At 46.6% G+C, this 24782-nt stretch overlaps 3 protein-coding genes across 3 annotated transcripts in view; 1 reads left to right on the top strand and 2 right to left on the bottom strand.

The window, feature by feature from the left end:
• rmc1 (regulator of MON1-CCZ1) overlaps window positions 1-7111 on the bottom strand; it is an 11105-nt gene extending 3994 nt beyond the window's left edge. The window contains exons 1-17 of the mRNA XM_061093886.1: window positions 6955-7111; window positions 6192-6268; window positions 5924-6008; window positions 5707-5763; window positions 5536-5622; window positions 4346-4486; window positions 4133-4236; window positions 3954-4043; window positions 3634-3739; window positions 3443-3551; window positions 2015-2059; window positions 1837-1890; window positions 1397-1525; window positions 1130-1236; window positions 914-1033; window positions 574-651; window positions 77-181 (exon numbers count right to left, since the gene is read on the bottom strand). Coding sequence (XP_060949869.1) covers window positions 77-181; window positions 574-651; window positions 914-1033; window positions 1130-1236; window positions 1397-1525; window positions 1837-1890; window positions 2015-2059; window positions 3443-3551; window positions 3634-3739; window positions 3954-4043; window positions 4133-4236; window positions 4346-4486; window positions 5536-5622; window positions 5707-5763; window positions 5924-6008; window positions 6192-6268; window positions 6955-7050 — 1590 coding nt within the window. The 5' untranslated portion in view covers window positions 7051-7111. The remainder of the gene's footprint in view (window positions 1-76; window positions 182-573; window positions 652-913; window positions 1034-1129; window positions 1237-1396; window positions 1526-1836; window positions 1891-2014; window positions 2060-3442; window positions 3552-3633; window positions 3740-3953; window positions 4044-4132; window positions 4237-4345; window positions 4487-5535; window positions 5623-5706; window positions 5764-5923; window positions 6009-6191; window positions 6269-6954) is intronic.
• An 876-nt stretch (window positions 7112-7987) lies between these two features.
• Window positions 7988-15808, bottom strand: riok3 (RIO kinase 3 (yeast)). The gene is made up of 13 exons (XM_061093735.1): window positions 15658-15808; window positions 14746-14861; window positions 13383-13528; window positions 13171-13278; window positions 12439-12548; window positions 11927-12070; window positions 11719-11846; window positions 11446-11628; window positions 10107-10266; window positions 9855-9935; window positions 9476-9565; window positions 9111-9224; window positions 7988-8955 (listed from the first exon to the last, which is right to left on the bottom strand). The coding sequence occupies exons 1-13, from the start codon at window positions 15691-15693 to the stop codon at window positions 8827-8829; spliced, it is 1545 nt and encodes a 514-aa protein (XP_060949718.1). The 5' UTR covers window positions 15694-15808; the 3' UTR covers window positions 7988-8826.
• Window positions 15809-18172: 2364 nt separating this feature from the next.
• LOC133027186 (clavesin-1-like) lies at window positions 18173-22266 on the top strand. The gene is made up of 7 exons (XM_061094216.1): window positions 18173-18271; window positions 18757-18927; window positions 19065-19183; window positions 19329-19503; window positions 19614-19724; window positions 19846-20078; window positions 22188-22266. The coding sequence occupies exons 1-7, from the start codon at window positions 18173-18175 to the stop codon at window positions 22264-22266; spliced, it is 987 nt and encodes a 328-aa protein (XP_060950199.1).
• The last annotated feature ends 2516 nt before the right edge of the window (window positions 22267-24782 follow it).

Below are 24782 nucleotides of genomic sequence, written 5' to 3'. Positions count from 1 at the left end.
AATATACAAAAAAACACTAAATCCTACATTTCCCATCATGCACCTCACTGTGTCACGTGTGTGTTTGAGGACTCACCAGTGGTTTGGAGTCGCTGAGGACGTGATACTGGAGGAACTGGTGCAGCATGTAGAAGAGGTTGTGCTGCACCAGAGTTTTAATCACCAGCTCGTACAAGTAATGCTGCGACACACACGGGACAGGAAGTTACTGAACGTGATCGTGATCGTGAACGTGATCGTGAACGTGATCGTGAACGTGATCGTGATCGTGATCGTGATCGTGATCGTGAACGTGAACGTGAACGTGATCGTGAGCGTGAACGTGATCGTGAACGTGATCGTGATCGTGATCGTGAACGTTAACATTAACGTGATCGTGATCGTGATCGTGAACGTGAACGTGAACGTGATCGTGAGCGTGAACGTGATCGTGAACGTGATCGTGAACGTGAACGTGAACGTGAACGTGAACGTGATCGTGATCGTGAACGTGATCGTGAACGTGAACGTGATCGTGATCGTGATCGTGATCGTGATCGTGATCGTGATCGTGATCGTCAGCTTCACTTTTACCTGAACTGTGATCTGGAACTGGTTCAGAGAGCGGATGTATTCCATCAGCACGGCGATGATGAACTTATGAGACACACCCTGATACAACACACACACACACACACACAGACACACACACACACACACACAGCATATTGAACATTTTAATTTCCAATGTTGAGATTTGAAATGATTTTTTCTGATATTTAATTAAAACAAAATTAAAAGAATTAAAAGAGAAAAAGCAGAAAATCAATGAAACATTTCTGATACTTTAGATAAATGAAAACAGAATCTTTAAAAGTCTAATTTTATCATTTGGTTTTAATTTTAAAATATGATGCTCATGCAGTGTGTGTACCTTCCTCTCAGTGAACGCTGACAGGACGTGTGTGTACATGTCTGATTGGTCGATGACGGCCTGAGTCCTGACGGGACGTTTCTGAGCGGCGCTGCCTCGACTCGGGCCGGACTCCATCGCCTGCACACACAACACAACACAACACAACACAATCAACCCACATCACAGCGAGTGTAGCTGCTGTGGATCTCTCCGGACGGCGCCCGGCTCGCTCACCACGGTGTAGCTCTGCTCCGCCTCCAGATATTCTTTGTACACCTGGTTGAGTTTGTCGAACACAGTGGCCACCACAGGGAGACTCCCCTTCTCCGCGGCGTCCAGGACTGACGAGAGAAACGTCAACACTTTCAAAACCTTCAACTCATTTTATAACAAACTCAACACTCTTCAGGTCGTTCCTGTGGTTATGAGTCATGTGAAGACGCTGCTGCACTTCCTGTTTCTCTCTCATGAAATGAAATCATGAACAACAGAGGGACGCACTCTGCGAGCAGACGGACAGGATGACCATCTTGCAGTCTCTGCGCCGCAACAGGAAGTCCATCAGCTTCCCTTTGTCCTGCAGCAGGTTGACAGTCGGAGGCAGCTTCACCTGCAGGTACCACAGGTAACCTGACACACACACACACACAGATAGACACACAGAGACACACACACACACGCACAGACACACACACACACACAGATAGACACACACAGAGAGACACACACACAAACACACCAGACAGCCTGTTTTTACCATACACACGTAAATATGAGGAGTCATGTGACTGTTTCACTGGAGAGTTGTCTGTGCGTGTGTGTGTCTGTGTGTGTGTGTCTGTGCGTGTGTGTCTGCGTGTGTCTCTGTGCGTGTGTGTGTCTGTGCGTGTGTGTGTGTGTGTACGTGTGTCTGTGTGTGTGTATGTGTGTCTGTGTCACACCTTCACTGGCACTGATGATGATGTCAGGCTGGAAGACGCTCCAGGAGGAGGAGTCTGGATCGGTGGTTAAGGTCAATGTGAGAACAATAATAAATAAAGATCTAGGTCAAATGATTTCAAACGAGTAAAAGTCCACGAGGTTGAAACCATGAGAGTGAACCAGGAGGTGAAAGGACACAGAGCTGACAGGGGACTGGAGCCTGGGACGGGACCACAGCAGGACCTGCAGAGGAGAAGGAAGAGACACTCAGACAAACTCTGGCGCCCCCTTCAGGCTGGATCAGCATCTGCAGCCGTCGATATTGTCTTTTGCACACTCTGTCTACATATTCTTACACTCATAGTATATTATATTATCTATTGTATAGTCAAATACTTATATTTATACCTCTACTATATATCATATCATATTATATCATACTCTGTATATTCTTTGTATACATAAGTCTATATACACATATTTATACATGTGTACATGTTATAATGATTATTATTATATTTACTATTATTATTATATATACTGTTGCTGCCATTATTACTATATACTGCTTTATATTGGTATAATTACTATCATTTATAAATATATATTATGTTATATACTATATATACTGTACTATTTTTATATACTGTCTAACAATAACATTACCATCATATCATCAGTATTATTACCATCATCTTACCACTGCACCTTATCTACCTATTTATCTTGTGTTTCTGTTTTTATTCTTTCTACCTCAATATTTTTTATTTTATTTTATTGTATTGTATTTTATTGTATTCAAATATACCGACTGCTATGACGACTTAATTTCCCTTCGGGGACGAATAAAGTAATCTATCTATCTATCTATCTATCTATCTATCTATCTATCTATCTATCTATCTATCTATCTATCTATCTATCTATCTATCTATCTATCTATCTATCTATCTATCTATCTATCTATCTATCTATCTATCTATCTATCTATCTATCTATCTATCCATCCATCCATCCATCCATCCATCCATCCATCCATCCATCCATCCATCCATCCATCCATCCATCCATCCATCCATCCATCCATCCATCCATCCATCCATCCATCCATCCATCCATCCATCCATCCATCCATCCATCCATCCATCCATCCATCCATCCATCCATCCATCCATCCATCCATCCATCCATCCATCCATCTATCCATCCATCCATCCATCTATCCATCTATCCATCTATCTATCTATCTATCTATCCATCTATCCATCTATCGAGCTGGAACATGCTGATGTGACGTCCACGGAGTCAAGCAGCTTTGACTCTTTGACTCTTTGACTCTTTGCTGTAGAATCTATTGTTCGTCTCCCCCAACCACAGCAGTGACCTTTGACCCCCAAATTCTAACCAGTTCATCCTCGAGTCTAAATCAGTGATTGTACAAAATTAAAAGATATCCTAATATTATGTTCACAGGAACCAGGATGCCTCTGGCTCCTGGAGCTCGCCGGCCTGGAGACCCCAGGAAGTTTCAAACGACAGGAAGTGGTTTCACCTGACAGGAATCACCTGACAGGAAGTGGTTTCACCTGACAGGAAGTGGTTTCACCTGACAGGAAGTGGTTTCACCTGACAGAGGGATCCTGTACGGGTGGATGGAGCGAGCAGGCAGGACGGGCTGGTGCGTGTTCACAGCACATTCAGGTTCCTTCAGCTTGATGTCGAAGATCAGAGACGTCTGAGACACACACACACACACACACTAATGAACACACTCCCACAGTTAAACCACCAGAGGAAGTTGATGGAGACAAACTGACCTGAGAGCTCTGATGATGAACGACCACCAGGTTGTCCACGATGTTCAGAGCAAACTTCCCCGTCGTGTTCAGCTTCAACACGTGAGTCTTCTTACACGCCCCCTCCCTGAACACACACACACACACACACACACACAATCTGATTTTTAATAATCTGAGCTCGGCATCAAGGCCTGTGTGTGTGTCTGTCTGTCTGTCTGTGTGTGTCGGTCTGTGTGTGTGTCTGTCTGTGTGTGTGTCTGTCTGTGTGTGTGTGTCTGTCTGTGTGTGTGTGTGTGTCTGTGTGTGTGTGTGTGTGTGTGTGTGTGTGTGTCTGTGACCTTGGTAAGTGGTACAGCACCACCTCTGCACTCGGGCTGTTGGCTGTTCTCGAGTGATGCTTCAGATACATCACATGCAGCTGACCATAACTGCACACACAGAGGGGGAGGGGGGGGGGGGTCAGTGAAACGACAAACTGATCGCACACAGAAGGTCAGAGCGTCGGCAGCTGGCTCACATGGTTGCCATGGCGATGTCTCTCTCCGACAGGCTGAGTTTGGCAGGCTTGGGGACGACCGGCAGCTCGATCTCGAACTTGGACATTTTGCACATGGTCCCGTTCTGCTCCACAGACCAGGAGGAAGGGTTAGGGTCAGGGGTCAGGGGTCACTGAGCTGGATTCAGGGTTAAACTCTGAAGATTAAACGTGCGAGTTTGATCCGGTTCTCACCCGGAAGGCGAAGGGCTGCAGGACGTTCCCCTGCACGGTGGTGGACAGCAGGAGGACAGACGTCTCGGGACAGTACTGGTACCAGTTCACATTGATGCTCTGACTCTTCAGCAGCTTCAGGCTGCGCTTGTCTGGAAACACCTGAACACACAGAGGTCACAGGGGTCAGCTGACCCTAACCCTAACACCTGAACACAGAGGTCACAGGGGTCAGCTGACCCTAACAACTGAACACACAGAGGTCACAGGGGTCAGCTGACCCTAACCCTAACACCTGAACACACAGAGGTCACAGGGGTCAGCTGACCCGAACACCTGAACACACAGAGGTCACAGGGGTCAGCTGACCCGAACACCTGAACACACAGAGGTCACAGGGGTCAGCTGACCCGAACCCTAACACCTGAACACACAGAGGTCACAGGGGTCAGCTGACCTGAACCCTAACACCTGAACACAGAGGTCACATGGGTCAGCTAACCCTAACACCTGAACACACAGGTCACAGGGGTCAGCTGACCCTAACCCTAACACCTGAACACACAGAGGTCACATGGGTCAGCTGACCCGAACCCTAACACCTGAACACACAGAGGTCACAGGGGTCAGCTGACCCGAACCCTAACACCTGAACACACAGAGGTCACATGGGTCAGCTAACCCTAACACCTGAACACAGAGGTCACATGGGTCAGCTAACCCTAACACCTGAACACAGAGGTCACATGGGTCAGCTAACCCTAACACCTGAACACACGGAGGTCACAGGGGTCAGCTAACCTGAACCTTAACACCTGAACACACAGAGGTCACATGGGTCAGCTGACCCGAACCCTAACACCTGAACACAGAGGTCACATGGGTCAGCTAACCCTAACACCTGAACACAGAGGTCACATGGGTCAGCTAACCCTAACACCTGAACACACGGAGGCCACAGGGGTCAGCTAACCTGAACCTTAACACCTGAACACACAGAGGTCACATGGGTCAGCTGACCCGAACCCTAACACCTGAACACACAGAGGTCACAGGGGTCAGCTAACCTGAACCTTAACACCTGAACACCTGGAGGTCACATGGGTCAGCTGACCCTAACCCTAACACCTGAACACCTGGAGGTCACATGGGTCAGCTGACCCTAACCCACACGGACTCCGGCTGCGAGTCCGGAGCTGCGGTCAGAGTACCTGGTAGAACTCGATTCCTTGGTCGGTGATGTAGACGATCTCGTTCCAGTTGGTCCAACAGAAACCCAACACGCTGGCGTTCTTCGTCTACAGGAAACAGGAAACAGGAAACAGGTCACAGAACTGCTGAGTCAGGACGTTTCTTCAGATTCCTTCTCAGCTGACACACACCTTACACTCCTGGGTGAACTCTGTGTGTGGATAGTCCGGGATGAAGTTGATGAAATCCTACAAACAAAATCAAAGTTAAACAACTCGGTGCTGCTCAGGAGGAAAGATTCATAATTAATAAACCAACGAAACGACGGAATCGATCTTTTCATGAAGGAAAGTTCACAGGATGATTGTTATGACTTCATAACCTTTGGACGCGTCCGTCACAACTCACCACAGATTTTGACGTTCTCTGTACGGCCAAGATTTTATTTCCAATAGAAAACTTGATGCACTTCACTTCTCCTTTGTCGTCCATCCTGAGCAGAAACACACGAGTCACTGAGTGAATCTAATTCTCCTCGGACTCCATTCAGCAGAAGACTGGATTTACACGTTACTTTTCAGACTGAGGGTTTACGTGATAAGTATGAAAGTATGAAGCGATATAAGTTAAACAATGTGATTGTGGATCGTGGAGTTTCCAGCAGACGTGGACGCACCTGAAGGCCACGCTGCTCTTGTCATCTGGACCTTTGACGACCACACCAGTGGCTCCGCCTGAACGCACCGCGAACACCTGCAGCCAGCGCACAGGGCAAAGAGTGGCCACGTTACATCATCGTTACACACATGGTTACACACATCATCGTTACACACGTCATCGTTACACACGTCATCGTTACACACGTCCACAAGAAACACTCAGTTTAACTGAGAGCTTAAGCACTTTAAAAAAAACTCTTTGTTATGAATATTTTAATTGAATTATCTGTTGACTATTTCTGGATCAATCGATTGTGTACACACACATATATATATACACATATTTATATATATTTATAAATTTTATATATATAAATCTATCATTTACAGTTTGTACAGTTTTCTCCACCTGTTCATTAAACATGAATAAAAAGAATAAACAAGATAAAAAGATGAAACTCAAACAATGAAATGAACAGTTCAGACTCAATGTGTTTAAATAGACATTTTAAAAATCATCAGCTAAGAAGAATTTTGAAATAAAAACCATTAAAAAAGTTGAAATCTAGAGTTGTTTACTTTCTGTATAAAAGTCAACACTCTTTAGCGGATGGATTGTTTCATCAGGATTAAATCCCACGAACACATGAACACAAACTGATTTAATCAAACCGTTAAAGTCTGAATTGGGTTTAAACTCGGTAAGTTAGCTAGCCTGGTTAGCTAGCTTGGTTAGCTAGCCTGGTTAGCTAGCCTGGTTAGCAGTGCTAACTAGCGGACCTGTTTGTTAGCCTCGTCGAAGAAGACGTTGTTGACGCTGGACGCGTTTTCAAACTGCACCGGATGTTCGCACAGCTCGAGGTAGTGCTCCCCCATCCTGTCTCTTAGCCCGGGTCAGACCTTTGGTCCGGTTAGCTTCTGTTAGCAGGAGCAGCACCACCGGATGTCACCACAGCCTTCCGGTTTCAACCTTCACAAGAAATCAAGGAAAGATTGTTTATTAATATTTCGTACGAATTGATACATTGAGACAAATAAATAAGAATATAAATAATTGTAATCTTAAATTTAATCTTATAAATCAGACTTCAACACAGAGAAGAAACGCTTCTAACGCATTATAACAATATCCACTGGTTCCAGAAGGCTTGATGTTTCACTGTCCTTTATTTTGAAAGCGTCTGGTAGGAAGTCGCCTGAATCGAATCATGTGACAGACTGAACATCACGTGATCGAACTGTCAGTGACAAACCACCACGTGACAAACCATGAGTTGCTCTTGGGCAAACCTTAGAGCCCGCCCACTCCTCTCTGCATCAGCCAATCAGCTGCTCCCTCGCTGCGGCACAGCTGTCATTCAACAATACACGACTGTTTGTTGTCCTGGCTCCTGATTGGTGGAGCGAGCTCCACATGGACATCAGGACAGGAAGTCCACACATCGTCCTCCAGACTGAAGACACCATAGATATATACAATGTCTTTATATATATATATATAACTATATTTTATATATATATATATATCTATCTATGGAAGACACAACCAGGTGAAGAAGATGATGTCCAAGTCACTTCCTGTCTCCTCCATTGATTCTTGTGGTTCTGGTCTCTTCCTCGTGGTTGAGGCACTTCCTGTTGGCTGTTCTGGTCTCTTCCTCCTGGTTGAGGCACTTCCTGTTGGCTGTTCTGGTCTCTTCCTCGTGGTTGAGGCACTTCCTGTGAGTCGCTCTGGATAAAGGAGTCGGCTCTATGAAATGTAATCTGATCGTTTCCAAAGTGTTGGTTTTAAATCATTAAAAACACAAACTGATTTCTTCATCACTTTTTAATGTAAAATCATCAGACTCATAAATCAAACTTTCATCCATTAAAGTCAAACTCGCTCGTCTGTGATCAAATTAAAACCTTCATCGCTGAAATGACCTGAAGCTCAGAAGCTGGTTCTCAAATCTATTGTGACAAAAAACTTGTTTCACACTTTTTTAATTTCATGCGTCACCAAAATGTTTCAATCATCTTCAATATTCTCCCACACACTCGACATGTCGCTGCCGTCCACGGAATCTAGTGAACTGCTTCCAGGTCAGGTTGGGTTTTCTTCAGGTTTTAATAAAGACGAAAGTAGATCTAGATTCTTGAGAAAAAGAACTTGAATATGAATTGGATTTCACTTGATAAAACTGTTTCACTCCTTCACTCCTGTTGGATCTCATTACGTTTTCTGCTCGTTCTTACAACTCTGAGGCTTCGTCAAATATTCAAACCCAACCTGTCGTTGTTGTATCATCAGCCAAAAAATTAATAATCATCATTTCAGTAAAGTTCTGCTTCCTCCTGAGAACCTCTCCACGAGAAGTTATAATCACTCAGGTTTTTATCAAAGCTGTTAATAATAAATGATTCTGACTCGAGTCAGGTTGAGCAAATCTGAGCAGAAGATTCCAGATGTGGTCTCAGCTCCAGCAAACTGCAGGAGGCTCTTCAACATCCCACCGGGTCAAACCATTCCTCCTGCAGCCAGGAGGGGGCGCTCCTCCCCCGCAGGTTTACAGGAAGCAGTTGGTGGAGGGGGTGTGGCACAAGCATCCCCCTCCATTATTCTCTTTAATGCGTTTTCAACACAGCAAGATCCTGAAGACCGAGCGAGCGTTAGTCCTCGGCCCCCCCCTCGCCCCCCCCGGGGCTGGAGGGCGGGCTGTCGTCCTCGCACGCCGCCGGGAAACTCTTCTTCCCTCGTCTCTGCACGTGATCCTCGTTCCTCTTCTCCAGCGCCTCGATCTGCCAGAGAGGTGCATGATGGGAAACTTACACACTGTTCAAACAGAGTCCGAGGTGAGTGAGGCTAAAGTACAAGGTCGGACATTCAGCCAATCAGAGCTCTCGCTGACAGCAACCCCCCATCCCGTGTGTGTGTGTGTGTGTGTGTGTGTTACCTCTGCAATGAATTGAACGTCGTCTTCATCACCGACCGCGATGTTCAGTCCGCTGACGATGTTGAAAAGCTCGTAAACACTCAGCGCCTCACTCACTCCTCTCTTCTGGAAGAACTGGTACGAACAATAACACAAACACACAAACTCTGTGTTTAGTTCTAGACAAACAACACGTAACCATGACTCGTCTCTTTGTGGTCACACTTTCCTGATTAAACTGGTTCGTTAAACCTGAAGAAGTTAAACCTGATTGGCTGACAGACGTAAGTTAACCAATAACAACCAGTTAAATTGTTAAAGTGATTGAATATCTTTTAACTTCTAATGACATTTAACTTGCTGTTGAAAGACTCAGCAGCCGTTACCGTGGCGACGTTCCTGCAGTCTCTGAAGAGGAACTCCAGGCCGTGAGGATGAGTGGGCTCCACGGACTGACTGACGTCGATCAACCACACCTGCAAGAAGCAGAGGAGCAGGAGGGAGAGGAAGAACATAACGTGAGAGCAGATAGAAGAAAGACAGATGAAGAAAGGAGGAGAGGAGGGAAAGATGAAGAAAGGAGGAGAGGAGGGAAAGATGCAAAGTGACAGGGATTCGACCCGACGTCGACTTCACCCACTAACAGCTCAGACTGAGAGAGAGAGAGAGAGAGAGAGACAGAGAGAAGGACATCTGGACCTAGAGGAGGAAAGACAGATGATGGGAAGATGGACAGAAATGTGTGGAGCAGAAGAAGAGCTGTACCTTCCCCTCGTGCCACAACATGTTGTATTCACTGAGATCAGCATGAACCAGATTACACTCCTGATACAGCTGCTGCATTATCTGCAGAGAGAAGACAAACATTTTAATGTTTAAACACAGTAAACATCATGATTATGTAAAGATCCACAAGAAGCTGATCAGTTATTAAACCGTTAACGCTGAATCACTTGTTTTTGTTAAACAAACAAACAAACAACCCATCGCCCTCCGACTTCCTGTCAGTGTACGTACGTGTAGAACCTGGTAGTAGGCGTTCTTCATGTCCTCTGAACCCAATATGGCGTCTTTGAGTTTGGGAGCAGGAACGTGGTCTTTACCGATGAACGACATCACCAGGATGTGTTTCTTCAGCAGCACCACCTCCGGACAGGGAATCTCCGCCTTCTTCATCCTGAGAACAAACATCAACACGTCGCAGCGTCTCTGTGGAAACTGAAGGCTCCAGGCTGCTTCTCCGTGTACGTGTCCCGCGGAGAGACGCACGGAGACCACGGACTCGTTTTGATTTATACTTCTTTGACAACTTTCCGTCTGAAACAGTAGGTGGCGCAACGGAACACGAGCTCAGAGAAGCCTACCCCATTTCTGGGAAGAAGAAGTCCACGCTATTTATTTACCTCTGTCAGCTCCTCCCACTAACTGAACCATGGCAACTAACAGAACTAAATAAAGTGACACCCAGCAGGTCAAGATGCTGATGTAATCGTTTCTTAGTGCAGCGGTTCCCCGGTCTTGTTTCCGAACTGTGTTGCTGATTCCACAGCTTGAATCTGCTTGAGGCTACATGTAGCTAGAAGCTACACGGAGCTAGCTCCCCCCCAGCTTCCACACACAGTCAGCAGGGACTCCCGACACTAACTACTACTATCCAGTGTTTGCTTCTAACCTGACGGTATTATAGAAACAGTGTCATGATAGAAGTGGAATTAAAGTCGTGACGGCGGGGTTATGCACTGTTACCACCGCAGTTAGCATGGTGGCTAGCCTAGCCTGCTAGCGCCGTTTGAAAGCTCGTTATAACCGTATGTGACCGTGCACACATGCCCTCAGTGCTCTAACGAGCCACCGTCAGCCGGACAACTCCGCTGGCTTAACACACACGTCACATTAATCGTAGAATCATAGTTGTGTTTGGTTTGTTGTGACACAGGGAAGGAAGCAGGAAGTTTGAGGTCCGGAAATGTGAAATCTGGAAATGACGTCGTAGGGAAATGATGTCGTTCGCGGACCAATCACAGCTAAGAGCTCTCCGTAGGCTCTCCAAAATAAACACCGACAGTTAGAAAAATCAGACGTGTACGAAAAGCTCTCCGAGGCGCTCGGAGAGGACGTTTCTCTGTCCGTTTCATAAAAAACGGAGCAGCATATATCAGCCTTTACACCAGACTTCCACGACACGTGCTGGAAGCAGGCGACCAATCACGTCACAACTCTTTTGGCCTTATTACCAGGTTCACCGGAACCTCGCCGGATTCTCCCGATGACCGTGACATCACCGTGCTTTACAGAGAACTGTCTGAATAATCTTAAGCGTATCTTTACAGAGGCCCTGCCTCTCCTCGCCTGTTACCTGTTCAGGTTGTGCATCTCCTTCTCCGCCCACATCCTGATGATCTTGCGAGGGTTCAGTTTGCTGAAGCGATCGATGAAGCGATAGTCGTCTTTGATGTAGCGGTCTCGGTTCCTGAATTCATTGAGCGTGGTTTTAAACACCTTCAGCACCACTTCCTCCGGCAGCGGCTGCTCCTCCAGGCTGAAACACCACCACGCAGAGCCGTCACTCCTCCATCTTTATTTACAGTGTTTCTGATGCTCCTCCCCCCCCCCCTCTGAGCCCACTCACCTCCCTCCGTTAGCGTGGAAGACCACCGACTCTTTACCCGTGGCGATGCAGCCGTTGATGTTTTCCAGGACGCCAGCGTTCACCATCTTGTACATGAGCAGACGAGTGCGCGGGTCCACAGCTTGTTCCTGTGGAGAGGACGTTGTGTTGAAGAAGTGCTTGTTGTCATGTGTGTTGGAATGTGTGTTGTCTGTGAACCTGTGCTTACGGAGGTGGAGTGCTCCTTCTTGTCGTGCAGCCGGGCGCTGCGTCTCTGCTCGCTGTGGCAGTGCTGCTTCAGAGCGTTGAACACCTGGTTGGGCAGCTGCAGGTCCATCCCCAGGCCGTCGCCCACGAGGACCTCAGGGGCAAACTGGAGGGGGGGGGGGAGGGGGGGGATCAGTTTTTCACTTTTGTGCTCGAGTGACAAAAAAGGTCTGAACTATGAGAACCTGTTGAAACGATAACTAATCACATCCTTGATTAAGCCTTTCTGGGTTTGTCTCCATCGTTTTATTTTGTGAAGTGTCTGAACAGGAAGTGAAAGTCACTTCCTGTTGTAATGAATAATGATTTGACTGTGATAAGTAACAGGTTTTTAATTAATATGTACATTTCTCCTTAAAACACTTTCAGGCACTAAATTAAAAAAAAGATTCATATAAACAAACATGTTTTCAGAACCTTTATATCTTAATAAACACGGATGTGAAGAGTTGAGAAGACGAGACGCGCTCTTACGTTGTCCATGCGCGACGTGTTCTTACGACCACAGATCACCTCGTCGTGTTTGGTCGTGATGTTCTTGCCTTTTCCAGTGAAGCCTTTACGGGGCATCGTCTGAGGCTTATCTGAATCACACACACACAGACACAAAGACACACACAAGCTGTCACCAACAACTCAAGCATCTTAAATCACTGCTACAGTTTTCACAGTCAGACCCTGATCTCCCACTTCAGATGTTTTCACACATGAACTGTGTGAAATGTTTTCTGGACATGTTGTGTAGTTAATGTTTGTGAAGCAGCAGGTTGTCGGGTCCGACTCGTTCACACCAACAGGAACATGTGGGACCATCAGGCGAGGGGCGGAGCCTGTAGAGCAGCAGGAGGTGGAGCCTGTAGAGCAGCAGGAGGCGGGACATGAGGTATAAACTCTGCTGTGGACAGATCAGTGTTGTTGTTTCCAGCTCCTCCCACACGGCGTCGGCCTCATCACCAGAAGATCTGGAATCTCCTCGTGTTTCCAAGTGGACGTCTTCGTCTTCTACGTGTCCGGCTCCTCTTCTTCATCCTGAGATCTTTGTGTTCTTCAGTTTCACGTCACGTGTTAGAAACCTCGTCCACACGTCCAATCGCTCTCTGAGAAGCTTCCACACTTTGTCCTGCTGGTTCCTCACATGGACTCTGACGTTTGTTCTCATATACAGAACCTGCAGAACATGTTGTCAGCCTGCTGCAGTTACGTTACCTGCCCTGTAGGGGTCGTCTCTCGTGTCCTGCCAGTCCACCTCGTCCTCTGAGCTGCCGCTGTCTTCACATCGATGGACCATGCGGTAGTTCTCAAAGGAGATGGACACTGGACAGGAGACATTAAACACAGACATTTGAATCTGTTCTGACTTTGTAATAAAACCTCAGAACTTCTAACTGTATTTTTATCTCAGATGATTGTGTTTCTACCTTTGCTGTCTCCGTTGAACTTCTTCTCCTCGCGCCGCAGCTGGTCATCACACTCACGGTCAAACTGCATCTGCAGCGTCTTGGCGAGCATCAGGTCACTGGTGGTTTCAGAAGACTCCTCCTCCCACAGCAGATCTGCTCCTGGCCTGAGAAAGACCAGAACAGTCAAACCTGTTCACCAAGATTCACTAACAAATAAATGAATAAAATGTACGTATAGAAAGTAAACTGTTATCATAGGTTGAATCAGACTCTGATCGATGCAACAACAGAAGGACTGAAGTGAAGTGTTGGGATTTCAAACTTTGAACTATAATCTGAGCTGACAGAATTCTAACCAAATAAAGCTAGAGACAGTTTTAGCTAGATATTAGGCATTGGTACAAATGATTTAATTATACCCTTTTCCTTCCTAGGGTTTGATCTACAAATTAAGAATGAATCTTTTACTTGTTCTCATACTTAACTTTTGATATTAAAGCATAATTCCCTTGGATTCATTCAACATCATATAGAGTTCCAGGAGCTGTCTGATAAAGTTCTGGAGGTCGGACAGAGCGACTCTGTTGACTTCATTTTGGGACATTTTTTGGGTTCAGTTGTTCCGAATGTTTACACAGTCAGGATTGTTTTGAGGAAGCAGAAACACAATAATAGTTTCTCCAATTACAATGGCACTCACTCTTTGCAATAAAGGCGGGAGGGGAGGTAGGAGCAGTTTGAGTCAGGAATAATACCGTATACAAATCATTATTTTAAACCTTTCTCTTATATTTTATATTTGGAATTTGCTAGTAATGTGTGAGTCCCAACGATGGTCAGTCTCACAGCTGTCTTGATAAGAGAGAGACGAGAGAGTTGTTATGGTTAATTTGGTGCAGCCAAGATGGCTGGAGCAAGACATTTCCTACTCAAGGCTAGGTTAGGAGACAACATCAGACTGGCTGGATAGAGTTGCCTAGCAACCGGCGTAGGAGCATGACGGAGAGCGGCTGCTATGTCACTTCCTGGATTCGGGGACAAGAGGCGTCATCCAAAGATCCAAAGTGGTTTGCGGTGACTCCCCTCCAATATTTTATAACCAATCACATCAAATCTGTTGTTATAATTATATCAAACCCCTGCTGTTCGGGGCCATTGTCAACTTCCTACTGCTAACTTAATTAGCATAGGCTGTGATAATTGTCCATAGCTATGAATAACTCTTCATTGTATCTTTAATAAAACACTTGATTGAACCAAAACCTTGGATCGGCTTCTCTCATATTTAAGGATAAACCAACACGCCTGACAGAAGCTGAAGGTTTTCACAGCGATGAACCTGCAGGTTTTATTTAACAAACTCTCAGATGTTGGGACTCACTCGGTGAGACCAGGGAAGGAGGCGTCCTCCTCATGCAGCTGCTTGGCCAGCTGCTCGCTCATCACGTCCGCCAGAGAACAGGCCGGAGCTGCCGGGGCCGCCGACCCCCACGGGCTCTGAGACACACACACACACACACAGACACACACACACACACAGACACACACACACACAGAGGATATTGAGATTACAGGAAGTGGGACTAAAGAAAAGAAGATGGCGCCGCCCTAGTGGCAGCAAGTCACAGCAGCTCTCATTTACTTTCAGCGTTTTTCTAACGACATCTCTATTATTCTATCGTCATCTTTCTCCTGTTTATTACACTTGGGATCATATCTGCAGATCCTGAGCTGAGCCGTGGTCCTGGTGTTCACAGCAGCGATCACTCGTACCAACAATAAGAATAAACAGACTATATAGAAGAGAACAGAATAAAGAGAAGAGACTTGTTCAGACATGTCTAATTTAGGACCTCCTCCACTGACCTGACGTGGATTTAGGCCACACCCACACATGTAGCAGCTTTTTTATTCATAATTATTAATATTTTTAAACAAACTTTCACAATGAGATTCAATATGAAGATCAAATATATGATAAAAAAACAGTTAACACGTGGAAGGAAGATAAAGATGTTAGATGTGTGTCAGTCAATGACACACAACGAAGACACACAACGATGACACACAACGAAAACACACAACGAAGACACACAACGAAGACACACGACAATGACACACAACAGTAACTGTTGATTCAGCTGTTAATCTTAATACTTGATCTCCTTGTAGAACACAAACATCTTCAGAGTCGCGGCCATGTTGGATCACAGTTAGCATTAGCATTCCCAGTTAGCAGTAGTAGCTAACAGGAGGAAACAGACGGTGACAGTCAAAACAAAGAGTTTCTCACCTTCCGGGTTTCTGATTCAACTCCTGTTCGACTCATGACGACTGTTCGACTAATCGACTCTTTGTCCGGGGCCGGAATGTTGGCGAGGAGCTGAGCTAGCGTTATTACGGAGCGGAGGGGCGGGGCCAAGAGACGACAATTTCCAGCACTACAAGGGAGCATAGGAAAGGGGACGCGTCATTTAGTGACGTCACCGGAAGCTTCCCAATCAGACAGCAGGAACACGTCACTGTCCGCCTTCAAAACAAGAGGTTTCATCTTTTATCTGTTATTAGCAGCAGTATTTTGACAGACACCGATTATATCAAACAAAATGAAAATGGCCTCTAAGCCAATGTTTTATATCTATATATATATATATTATTATTACATAAGAATGTTCTATTGAAGTATTTAAAATGTAAATTCATTTAATTTACTGAATAAATGTTGGATTTTAAAAAGTAGAATTATAAAAATTAACAAACATATTGAACACGTGTGATTTGATCATGTCAATAAATATTTAAATATTGTTTTTAACAGCATGAACCTTTGTGCATGCGCCCGGGTGCGCGCATCAGCTGTGGCGTGCACGACCTACACTGTGTTGGCTCGTGAACGCGCGCGGCCGACAGCTGCTGTTTCCAGGTGCGTGAAGTCGTGCACACGGGCATTACACCGGAAGCCCGGGGAGTCTGGCTTCAAAGTAAAACGAGAGATGTTGTTTTGGAGGAAAATGAATAAAACAAACTGGATCAGATATAAAGAATCTCCTAATTACCTTTGATTAAATCCTGACTCTGTGTCCTGATGTTGTGTGTCTGTTCCGGATCAACCGACGCTGTGAATCCCACTGACACAGGCGGCTTGTGTTTGGACGCTGGTCCGTACTGATTTTATTTGGGAAGTGCAGACAGGAAGTGGTTTTTATTTTGAAACCTTGACGGTGTCGGAGCATCCTTACGTCTCATCTGAGCTCAAAGTGAAAACGTCTGATTCTTCCTCCTCTTCCTCCTCTTCCTCACAGCATCAGGCCTTCGTCGCCTGCACAGACTTTTATTTTGATGATCTTCCTTCTCTTCCGCTCCTCCTGTGTCGTTTCACCTGATTCTCTTTGTCACCGATGGACTCCTCCGTCCTCAGCATCAGCACCGGAGGGCCGGCGGGCCAGGCAGCACGGCCGGGATCCAACCAGCACACATAGCAGCCCGCTGCACTGTGAGTATCCACCATCCAAACATCCCATAATAGCCCCGGCAGCAGGCCAGCAGGAGGCGCTGTGCTCCGGAGGAGGAGGAGGAGGCTGGAGGACATCAGGTCCCTGTCAGAGGGGTCATCACATTATCTAATAACTCATACTCATCTTTATTAATATCTGATACTCAATGGTTGATACAAATATCTATGAATCAATATGTAATACTAATATTTATTCATCACTGTAGTCATGTGAAGAGGACATGTTGGTGGGCGGGGTTATCTGATGGTTTGACCCCGCCCCCTCCAGCAGACATGAGAACCATCATGTGTGTTTACAGTCATGTTAGCCTGTTAGCCTGTTAGCCTGTTAGCATGTTAGCCTCTTTGCTCCGCTACACGCTAACCTGCTCCATGCTAACGCGAGGATAAATCAGACTGTAAATTCGAAAAAGGTATAAATATAAAAATTCACAACTTTATGTTCGTCCTGAAGGGAAAGTGACTGAATATTGTGTCATTTTGTAGTCGTTTTTATTTGTTTTGTGAGTATTTTAGTGTTTATTGTATTAACTCTTTATCGTTTATCTTGTGTGTATTTTTGGTTGTTCTGTTTATTGCTTCGACAGTTGAGGGTCTGTTGGGTTATTATTTAAGTCTTACCAGTTATTTTGTGTGTATTTTGGTTCTTTTGTGTGTATTTGTATTTATTCTGTTTCTAACAGTTTGTGTTTCTTCTCTCTTAGTCTGAGAAATCCCACGTCAGACTGAGCGACCTAAACTGACCTTTGACCTCTGACTCATCGTAATCGAGCATCGTCATGACGAAGCAGGAAGTCGACGGCGCCGACTGATGAAGCTGGAACTGAAATCTGTCGCCAGAATCACCATGAGCGAGCTGAGGAGGAGGAGGAGCCTGTGAGGCGCTGAACAGGCCGGGGACAGAAAGGATGAGACGTCCTGAGTCTCACTCGTCCCGGATTCTCTGAAAAACTGCACGAGTCCGAACGCTTCCACCAAACATCAGAGACTGTTCTGACCATGTAGAAGAAGAAGAAGAAGCCGTGATGATTGTTGACTCCTGCACAATAACCCAGCTGTGACCCGACCATGATTGTCTCCGACTGACTCAACGTCTGCAGCAGATCCGACTGTTTTGTGAATGTGAAGAAGAACTCGTCACAGACTCAGACAGCGAATACGATTGTTTCACTTCAAAAGACTCGTTTCTAAACTGAAGATTAACTCGACTAAAGTTTGATCCTAAACGTGGCGTTTTGAGTCGGACATACGAAAGTGGACGAGCTGATTGGAGCTGCTGAGGTCAGAGGTCAGGATGACACACCTCCACGCCGGCCTGAGCTCGGAGACGACGGAGAAAGCTCGTTTGGAGCTGAATGAAAACCCGGACACGCTGCACCAGGACATCCAGCAGGTAGACGCTCAAAGCATCACCGTGGTGATTATACCCTTACACATCTGTGAGGAAACATGTGATTATTATCAAATTAATTCTTGAGTCGTGGCAACAGACATGTTGTGTGAGGTCACACTCGACCTTTGACCTTTTGCCAGGTCAGTTCTCTGCCTGAAGCTGCAACGACACCAGTGTCTGTAAACTACCAATCAAATGAAAAAGAATCAGCAGCAGATTGAAAGAAGCTCAGAGAACAAACCTCTACTGAGGTTCATCAAGTGAAATAATATAATATAATATATAATATAATTATAATATAATAATAATCTGCTCGTTCACCTGCTCTGACATTTTAATTCCTGAGGTCGAGTCGCTCCACAAAATTCATTAAAATCCATTCAATAGGTTTTACGTAATTGTGGGAACAGATGAAGAAACAGTGAAAACACGAGACTGATAAGCTCCTCCCCCTGTCTTCTGTCTTCTGTCTTCGCTCCGTCCAGGTGCGGGATATGATCGTGACGCGGCCGGACATCGGCTTCCTGCGGACGGACGACGACTTCATCCTCCGCTTCCTGCGAGCTCGCAAGTTCGACCCGACGGAGACGTTCCGCCTGCTGGCTCAGTACTTTCAGTTCAGACAGCAGAACCTCGACATGTTCCAGAGCTTCAAGGTGACACCAGTCCAGGTCTCCGTCTCCGCACTGGACATGTGACACCATGTTTTACCTTCGTGTGTGTGTGTGTGTGTGTATGTGTGTGTGTGTGTGTGTGTGTGTGTGTGTCTGTGTGTGTGTGTGTGTGTGTGCAGGTGGACGACTCTGGTATCAAGCGAGCGTTGATGGACGGTTTCCCCGGCGTCTTGGAGACTCCAGACCAACATGGTCGAAAAATCCTGATCCTGTTCGCTTCCAACTGGGACCAGAGCAGGTAACACACTTACACACTTACACACACAAACACACACACACACATAGACACACACACACACACACACAGCTCTGTATTGATGAGAACACAGATTTGTATTTAAGGTGTGACGGAGCGTCTCTCTCTCTCATTGATCGCCCGTCAGGAACTCGTTCATCGACATCCTGCGGGCGATCCTCCTCTCGCTGGAGGTTCTGATTGAAAACCCCGAGCTGCAGATCAACGGCTTCGTGCTCATCATCGACTGGAGCAACTTCTCCTTCAAGCAGGCGTCCAAGCTCACGCCCAACATCCTGAAGCTCGCCATCGAAGGTCTGCAGGTAAAACAGCGAGCGCTGAGAGGAGCGAACGTTCATTATCAACCATCGTAGAAACCAAAATGACCTCTGACCTCTGACTGGTGCGTGACCTCTGACCTCTTCATCCTCAGGACAGTTTTCCTGCTCGTTTTGGAGGAATCCACTTTGTGAATCAGCCGTGGTACATCCACGCCATGTACACCATCATCAAGCCCTTCCTCAAGGACAAGACCAGGAAACGGGTGAAAACTCTCATTTCATTTTCTCCTGCTTTCTCTTTCTTTAGATTGTTAACATCTTCCTGTTTTGTCTTTTCCTCTTCCTCTTCTTCTAATCTCTTCTCTGTCTCCTCCTCTTCCTCAGATCTTTCTCCACGGCAACAACCTGAACTCTCTGCACCAGCTCATCCAGCCCGAGTGTTTGCCCTCAGAGTTCGGGGGTTCGATGCCGCCGTACGACATGGGCATCTGGGCCCGGACGCTGCTGGGGCCGGACTACAGCGACGAGACGGAGTACACGCTGACCTACGACGCTCTGCACGTCAGGGAGAACTGTGGAGGAGGAGGAGGAGGAGGAGACAAGGAGATGATGAAGAGGTAGGTAGGAGGGGGGAGAGAGGGAGGAGAGAGGAAGGAGAGAGAGAGAGAGGGAGGGAGAGAGAGAGTACACGCTGACCTACGACGCTCTGCACGTCAGGGAGAACTGTGGAGGAGGAGGAGGAGGAGGAGACAAGGAGATGATGAAGAGGTAGGTAGGAGGGAGGGAGAGAGGGAGGAGAGAGGGAGGAGAGAGGGAGGGAGGGAGAGAGAGAGGGAGGGAGAGAGGGAGGAGAGAGAGAGGGAGGGAGGGAGAGAGAGAGTACACGCTGACCTACGACGCTCTGCACGTCAGGGAGAACTGTGGAGGAGGAGGAGGAGGAGACAAGGAGATGATGAAGAGGTAGGTAGGAGGGAGGGAGAGAGGGAGGAGAGAGGGAGGAGAGAGAGAGGGAGGGAGGGAGAGAGAGAAGGAGGAGAGGGAGGGAGGGGAGAGGGAGTACACGCTGACCTACGACGCTCTGCACGTCAGGGAGAACTGTGGAGGAGGAGGAGGAGGAAGAGACAAGGAGATGATGAAGAGGTAGGTAGGAGGGAGGGAGAGAGGGAGGAGAGAGAGAGGAGAGAGAGAGGGAGGGAGGGAGGGAGGGAGGGAGGAGAGAGAGAGTACACGCTGACCTACGACGCTCTGCACGTCAGGGAGAACTGTGGAGGAGGAGGAGGAGGAGGAGGAGACAAGGAGATGATGAAGAGGTAGGTAGGAGGGAGGAGAGAGGGAGGAGAGAGGAAGGAGAGAGAGAGAGAGAGGGAGGAGAGATGAGGGAGAGAGGAGGAGGAGGAGGAGACAAGGAGATGATGAAGAGGTAGGTAGGAGGGAGGGAGAGAGGGAGGAGAGATGAGGGAGAGAGGGAGAGAGAGAGAGGGAGAGAGGAGGAGGAGGCAAGGAGATGATGAAGAGGTAGGTAGGAGGGAGGGAGAGAGGGAGGAGAGAGGGAGGAGAGAGAGAGAGAGAGAGGGAGGAGAGATGAGGGAGAGAGGAGGAGGAGGAGGAGACAAGGAGATGATGAAGAGGTAGGTAGGAGGGAGGAGAGATGATAGAGAGAGGGAGGAGAGAGAGAGGGAGGGAGGGAGAGAGGGAGGGAGAGAGGGAGAAGAGAGAGAGTACACGCTGACCTACGATGCTCTGCTCGTCAGGGAGAACTGTGCAGGAGGAGGAGGAGGAGAGAGAGAGATGATGAAGAGGTAGGTAGGAGGGAGGAGAGATGATGGAGAGAGGAAGGAGAGAGGGAGGTAGTGAGGGAGGAGAGATGAGGGAGAGAGGAGGAGGAGGAGGAGACAAGGAGATGATGAAGAGGTAGGTAGGAGGGAGGGAGAGAGAGAGGGAGGAGAGATGAGGGAGGAGAGAGAGAGAGAGGAGGAGGAGGAGACAAGGAGATGATGAAGAGGTAGGTAGGAGGGAGGGAGAGAGGAAGGAGAGAGAGAGGGAGGAGAGATGAGGGAGAGAGGAGGAGGAGGAGGAGGAGACAAGGAGATGATGAAGAGGTAGGTAGGAGGGAGGGAGAGAGGGAGGAGAGAGGGAGGAGAGAGAGAGAGAGAGAGGGAGGAGAGATGAGGGAGAGAGGAGGAGGAGGAGACAAGGAGATGATGAAGAGGTAGGTAGGAGGGAGGGAGAGAGGGAGGAGAGAGAGAGGGAGAAGAGATGAGGGAGAGAGGGAGAGAGGAGGAGGAGGAGGAGACAAGGAGATGATGAAGAGGTAGGTAGGAGGGAGGAGAGATGATAGAGAGAGGGAGGAGAGAGATGATAGAGAGAGGGAGGGAGGGAGGGAGAGAGAGAGTACACGCTGACCTACGATGCTCTGCACGTCAGGGAGAACTGTGGAGGAGGAGGAGGAGGAGAGAGAGAGATGATGAAGAGGTAGGTAGGAGGGAGGAGAGATGATGGAGAGAGGAAGGAGAGAGGGAGGGGGGAGAGGGAGTTTCCTCTGTGTCCTCAGGGGGCGCTGCAGGACATATATGTGATGGATTTACAGTAAAAATGTGTTTTCATATTGTTATTCATCACTTTAAAGTGCTGAGGCCTCTCTGCTGCCCCCTGCTGGCTCTGCTCTGTAACATGTGTCTCTGCTGCCCCCTGCTGGCTCTGCTCTGTAACATGTGTCTCTGCTGCAGGTCTCAGTCGGCGGTGGAACCAGGAACTCTCCGACAGAACGACAGAGACACCAACACACCTCTGCTGGCCCTGGACTGAACACACACACACACACACGCACGCACGCACACACACACACACACACACACACACACACACACACACACACACACACACACACACACACACACACAGTCTGTCTCTGAGCCATGTGATGTCATCAGCATCTGTTCTGACGTCAACAACTTAACTTCCTGTGAACAAACCTGGTTTCAAACATGGAAACTTTATTTAAACCTGAGATTCAGATAAACAAACATCTGAGCATCAACAAGGAAGAATTAAAACTGAGATTAGTTTCATCTGACTTTATTAGATACGAGTTTAAAATGCTTCTCGTTTTTACCCACAAAGCTTTGGGGGAGGTGTGATGATGTCACATGAGTGATCATCTGACGTTACAGCTGAATAAACAATAGTTTCTGTAACGTGAGGTTTAGCACCGGAGCTAAGTAGCTAGCGTGAGAGGTTCTCTCTCTGCAGCTTCTCAGCAGGTTCCTGGTTCGGTTCTTCGGTATTTTGGCCTCGAGCGGTGGAGACCAAACATGGAGCTCAAGAGATGAAACACCAAACCTCAGCTCTGCTGCCCCCAAGTGGAAAGAAAACCAACTGATTCAGTTTAAAAAACGTTTTCACATTAAACTTGTTCGACGAGATGTGATTTAAATCCAGGTTTAAAAATCCTTGTTAAAAATCCCGTGTTTTCTGAGCTGCGAATCAAAAATGTAAATCAGTTTCATTCTAGTTTATTCATCCAGCTGCTGGAGTGTTAAATCAAAAGGACCTGAACGTCTCACCGACCTGCTGGAGGAAACATCTGCTTCACTTTGGTAGAAGATTAATCTCCATTTGTTCCTTTCATGTGAAACAACAACATCACATCAAGCCAGACCATCATTGCACACGCATTTCAAAATAAGAGCACTGCACATGTCTCACACTGTAAACCAGCTGTTGGTCTTCTGCCAGGATGAAATGTTCTTTCTTTGCTGTGAAGAAACGATCAGCTTCAACCTCCTGCACTGAATGTTGGTTTTTATTCAAGATTGTATATTATTGTATTATTACACTGCAAAAGTATTGTCACGCTCATCCAGTCGCTCTTCTCCTGAGACGGTTGAAGTGAAATCATCTTCATGTCCCGGGACAGAAAGAAATGAGAGTTCTGAAAATATGTGAATAGATTAGAAAAGTTGATTTCACTAAAACGTGTCCGGACATAAAGTTGGTTATTCATAAAAACTAAGAGTGACTTGAAGTGTGTGCTGGTTTTGTCTGTGACTCATCATCAGGGCTACACTGGTCTCCACTCGACTGTGATGTAATGTATTTCCTTTCAATGAATGTATAGAATTAAACATTTACACCAACCTGCTCGTGTTGTGTTTATCAGCAGGGATTTTATTTGGGTTAGGGTTAGAATCACAACCAGAAATCTGCTTCTCAGAATATTCAGGTTGTTTGGTGGAGAATCCAAAAGAGGAAGAAAGGTTTCAGGTCTGAAGATGAAGATCATGAACAGAAGAGAAAGCTCCAGAGCAGCTCAACGACCCGAGGATCCCACAGCCGAGGTTTAACTGCTGCTCGTTTTATTCTTCAGTCCGGAGATCGGAGATTAAAGAAGAGATTAACTCTGAACTAAAAACAGACCTCACTTATTAATAGTTTACATTATGAGTCTGTGAGGTCGGTTTATATCCGTCTCCTGCAGAATGAAATGTGAACTGACTTTTTAACTGAACCTTCTCTAAAGAAACTGGACGAGGTTCTTAGATTAAAAACATCCATAAATAAACCGGTGTTTGTTCACAGAATCTCAGAACGTGTGATGAGTCTGAGAGTTGAGATGAAACCTGGTTTACACTGGACTGGAAACTGGGTTCGGTTCCAGTCGGGTTCGGTTCAGGCTCCGTCGGGTTCCTCTCGTGATCAGACAGAAAACTGGAGTTTCTAAATCTGTAGAACAGAGGTCTTCAACAGGGGGTCCGCGACCCCTAGGGGGTCCGCGGAGGTACTGCAGGGGGGTCGCGAAATCTTTGGTTGATTAGACAATTTTTTTAATTTTTTTTTCCACAAATTTAAATGTCTTTAAATACACATTAACATGCATCCAACATATTGTGAGGCTGATTTGACCCTCTGCCTGAAGACCTCCATCCATCCAAGATTAGATAAGTTGTGTGCTACCCATCAGGGTCCGACATCTCACTGATGTGGGAGTATGTGTTACATCCACAGATGAGGATTCACTGTCTCTTCTACATGTATGTTTAAAATAAAAACATGAATCTGTGAATTACTTTAATAGCTCAGTGTTGTATGCAAGATGTACAGTGGGTTCGGAAAGTATTCAGACCCCTTTAAATATTTCACTCTTTGTTTCATTGCAGCAATTTGCAAAAATCAAAAAAGTTAATTTTATTTCTCATTAATGTTCACTCAGCACCCCATCTTGACAGAAAAAAAAACAGAAAAGTAGAAATTTTTGCAAATTTATTAAAAAAGAAAAACCGTACCCACTGTATGTTTATAAACAGCAGTGGCATGGCCCCCCT

This window comes from Limanda limanda, chromosome 20 (assembly GCF_963576545.1).
Source record: "Limanda limanda chromosome 20, fLimLim1.1, whole genome shotgun sequence".
Taxonomy (NCBI): Eukaryota; Metazoa; Chordata; class Actinopteri; order Pleuronectiformes; family Pleuronectidae; genus Limanda; species Limanda limanda.
Note: the sequence above shows the minus strand (reverse complement) of the source record. Positions and strands in the feature narration are given on the sequence as shown.

Bases quoted from the DNA above. Each gene is read 5' to 3' on its own strand.
- riok3 (XM_061093735.1), bottom strand. From the start codon at position 15,693: ATGAGTCGAACAGGAGTTGAATCAGAAACCCGGAAG. The intron at 12,071-12,438 runs GTAAGAGCGCGT...CCCCCCCTCCAG, and splicing joins ACACGTCGCGCATGGACAAC to TTTGCCCCTGAGGTCCTCGT. The intron at 9,936-10,106 runs GTACGTACACTG...TTCTCTCTGCAG, and splicing joins CCTACTACCAGGTTCTACAC to ATAATGCAGCAGCTGTATCA.
- LOC133027186 (XM_061094216.1), top strand. From the start codon at position 18,173: ATGACACACCTCCACGCCGGCCTGAGCTCGGAGACGACGGAGAAAGCT. The intron at 18,272-18,756 runs GTAGACGCTCAA...CGCTCCGTCCAG, and splicing joins TGCACCAGGACATCCAGCAG to GTGCGGGATATGATCGTGAC. The intron at 19,725-19,845 runs GTGAAAACTCTC...CCTCTTCCTCAG, and splicing joins AGGACAAGACCAGGAAACGG to ATCTTTCTCCACGGCAACAA.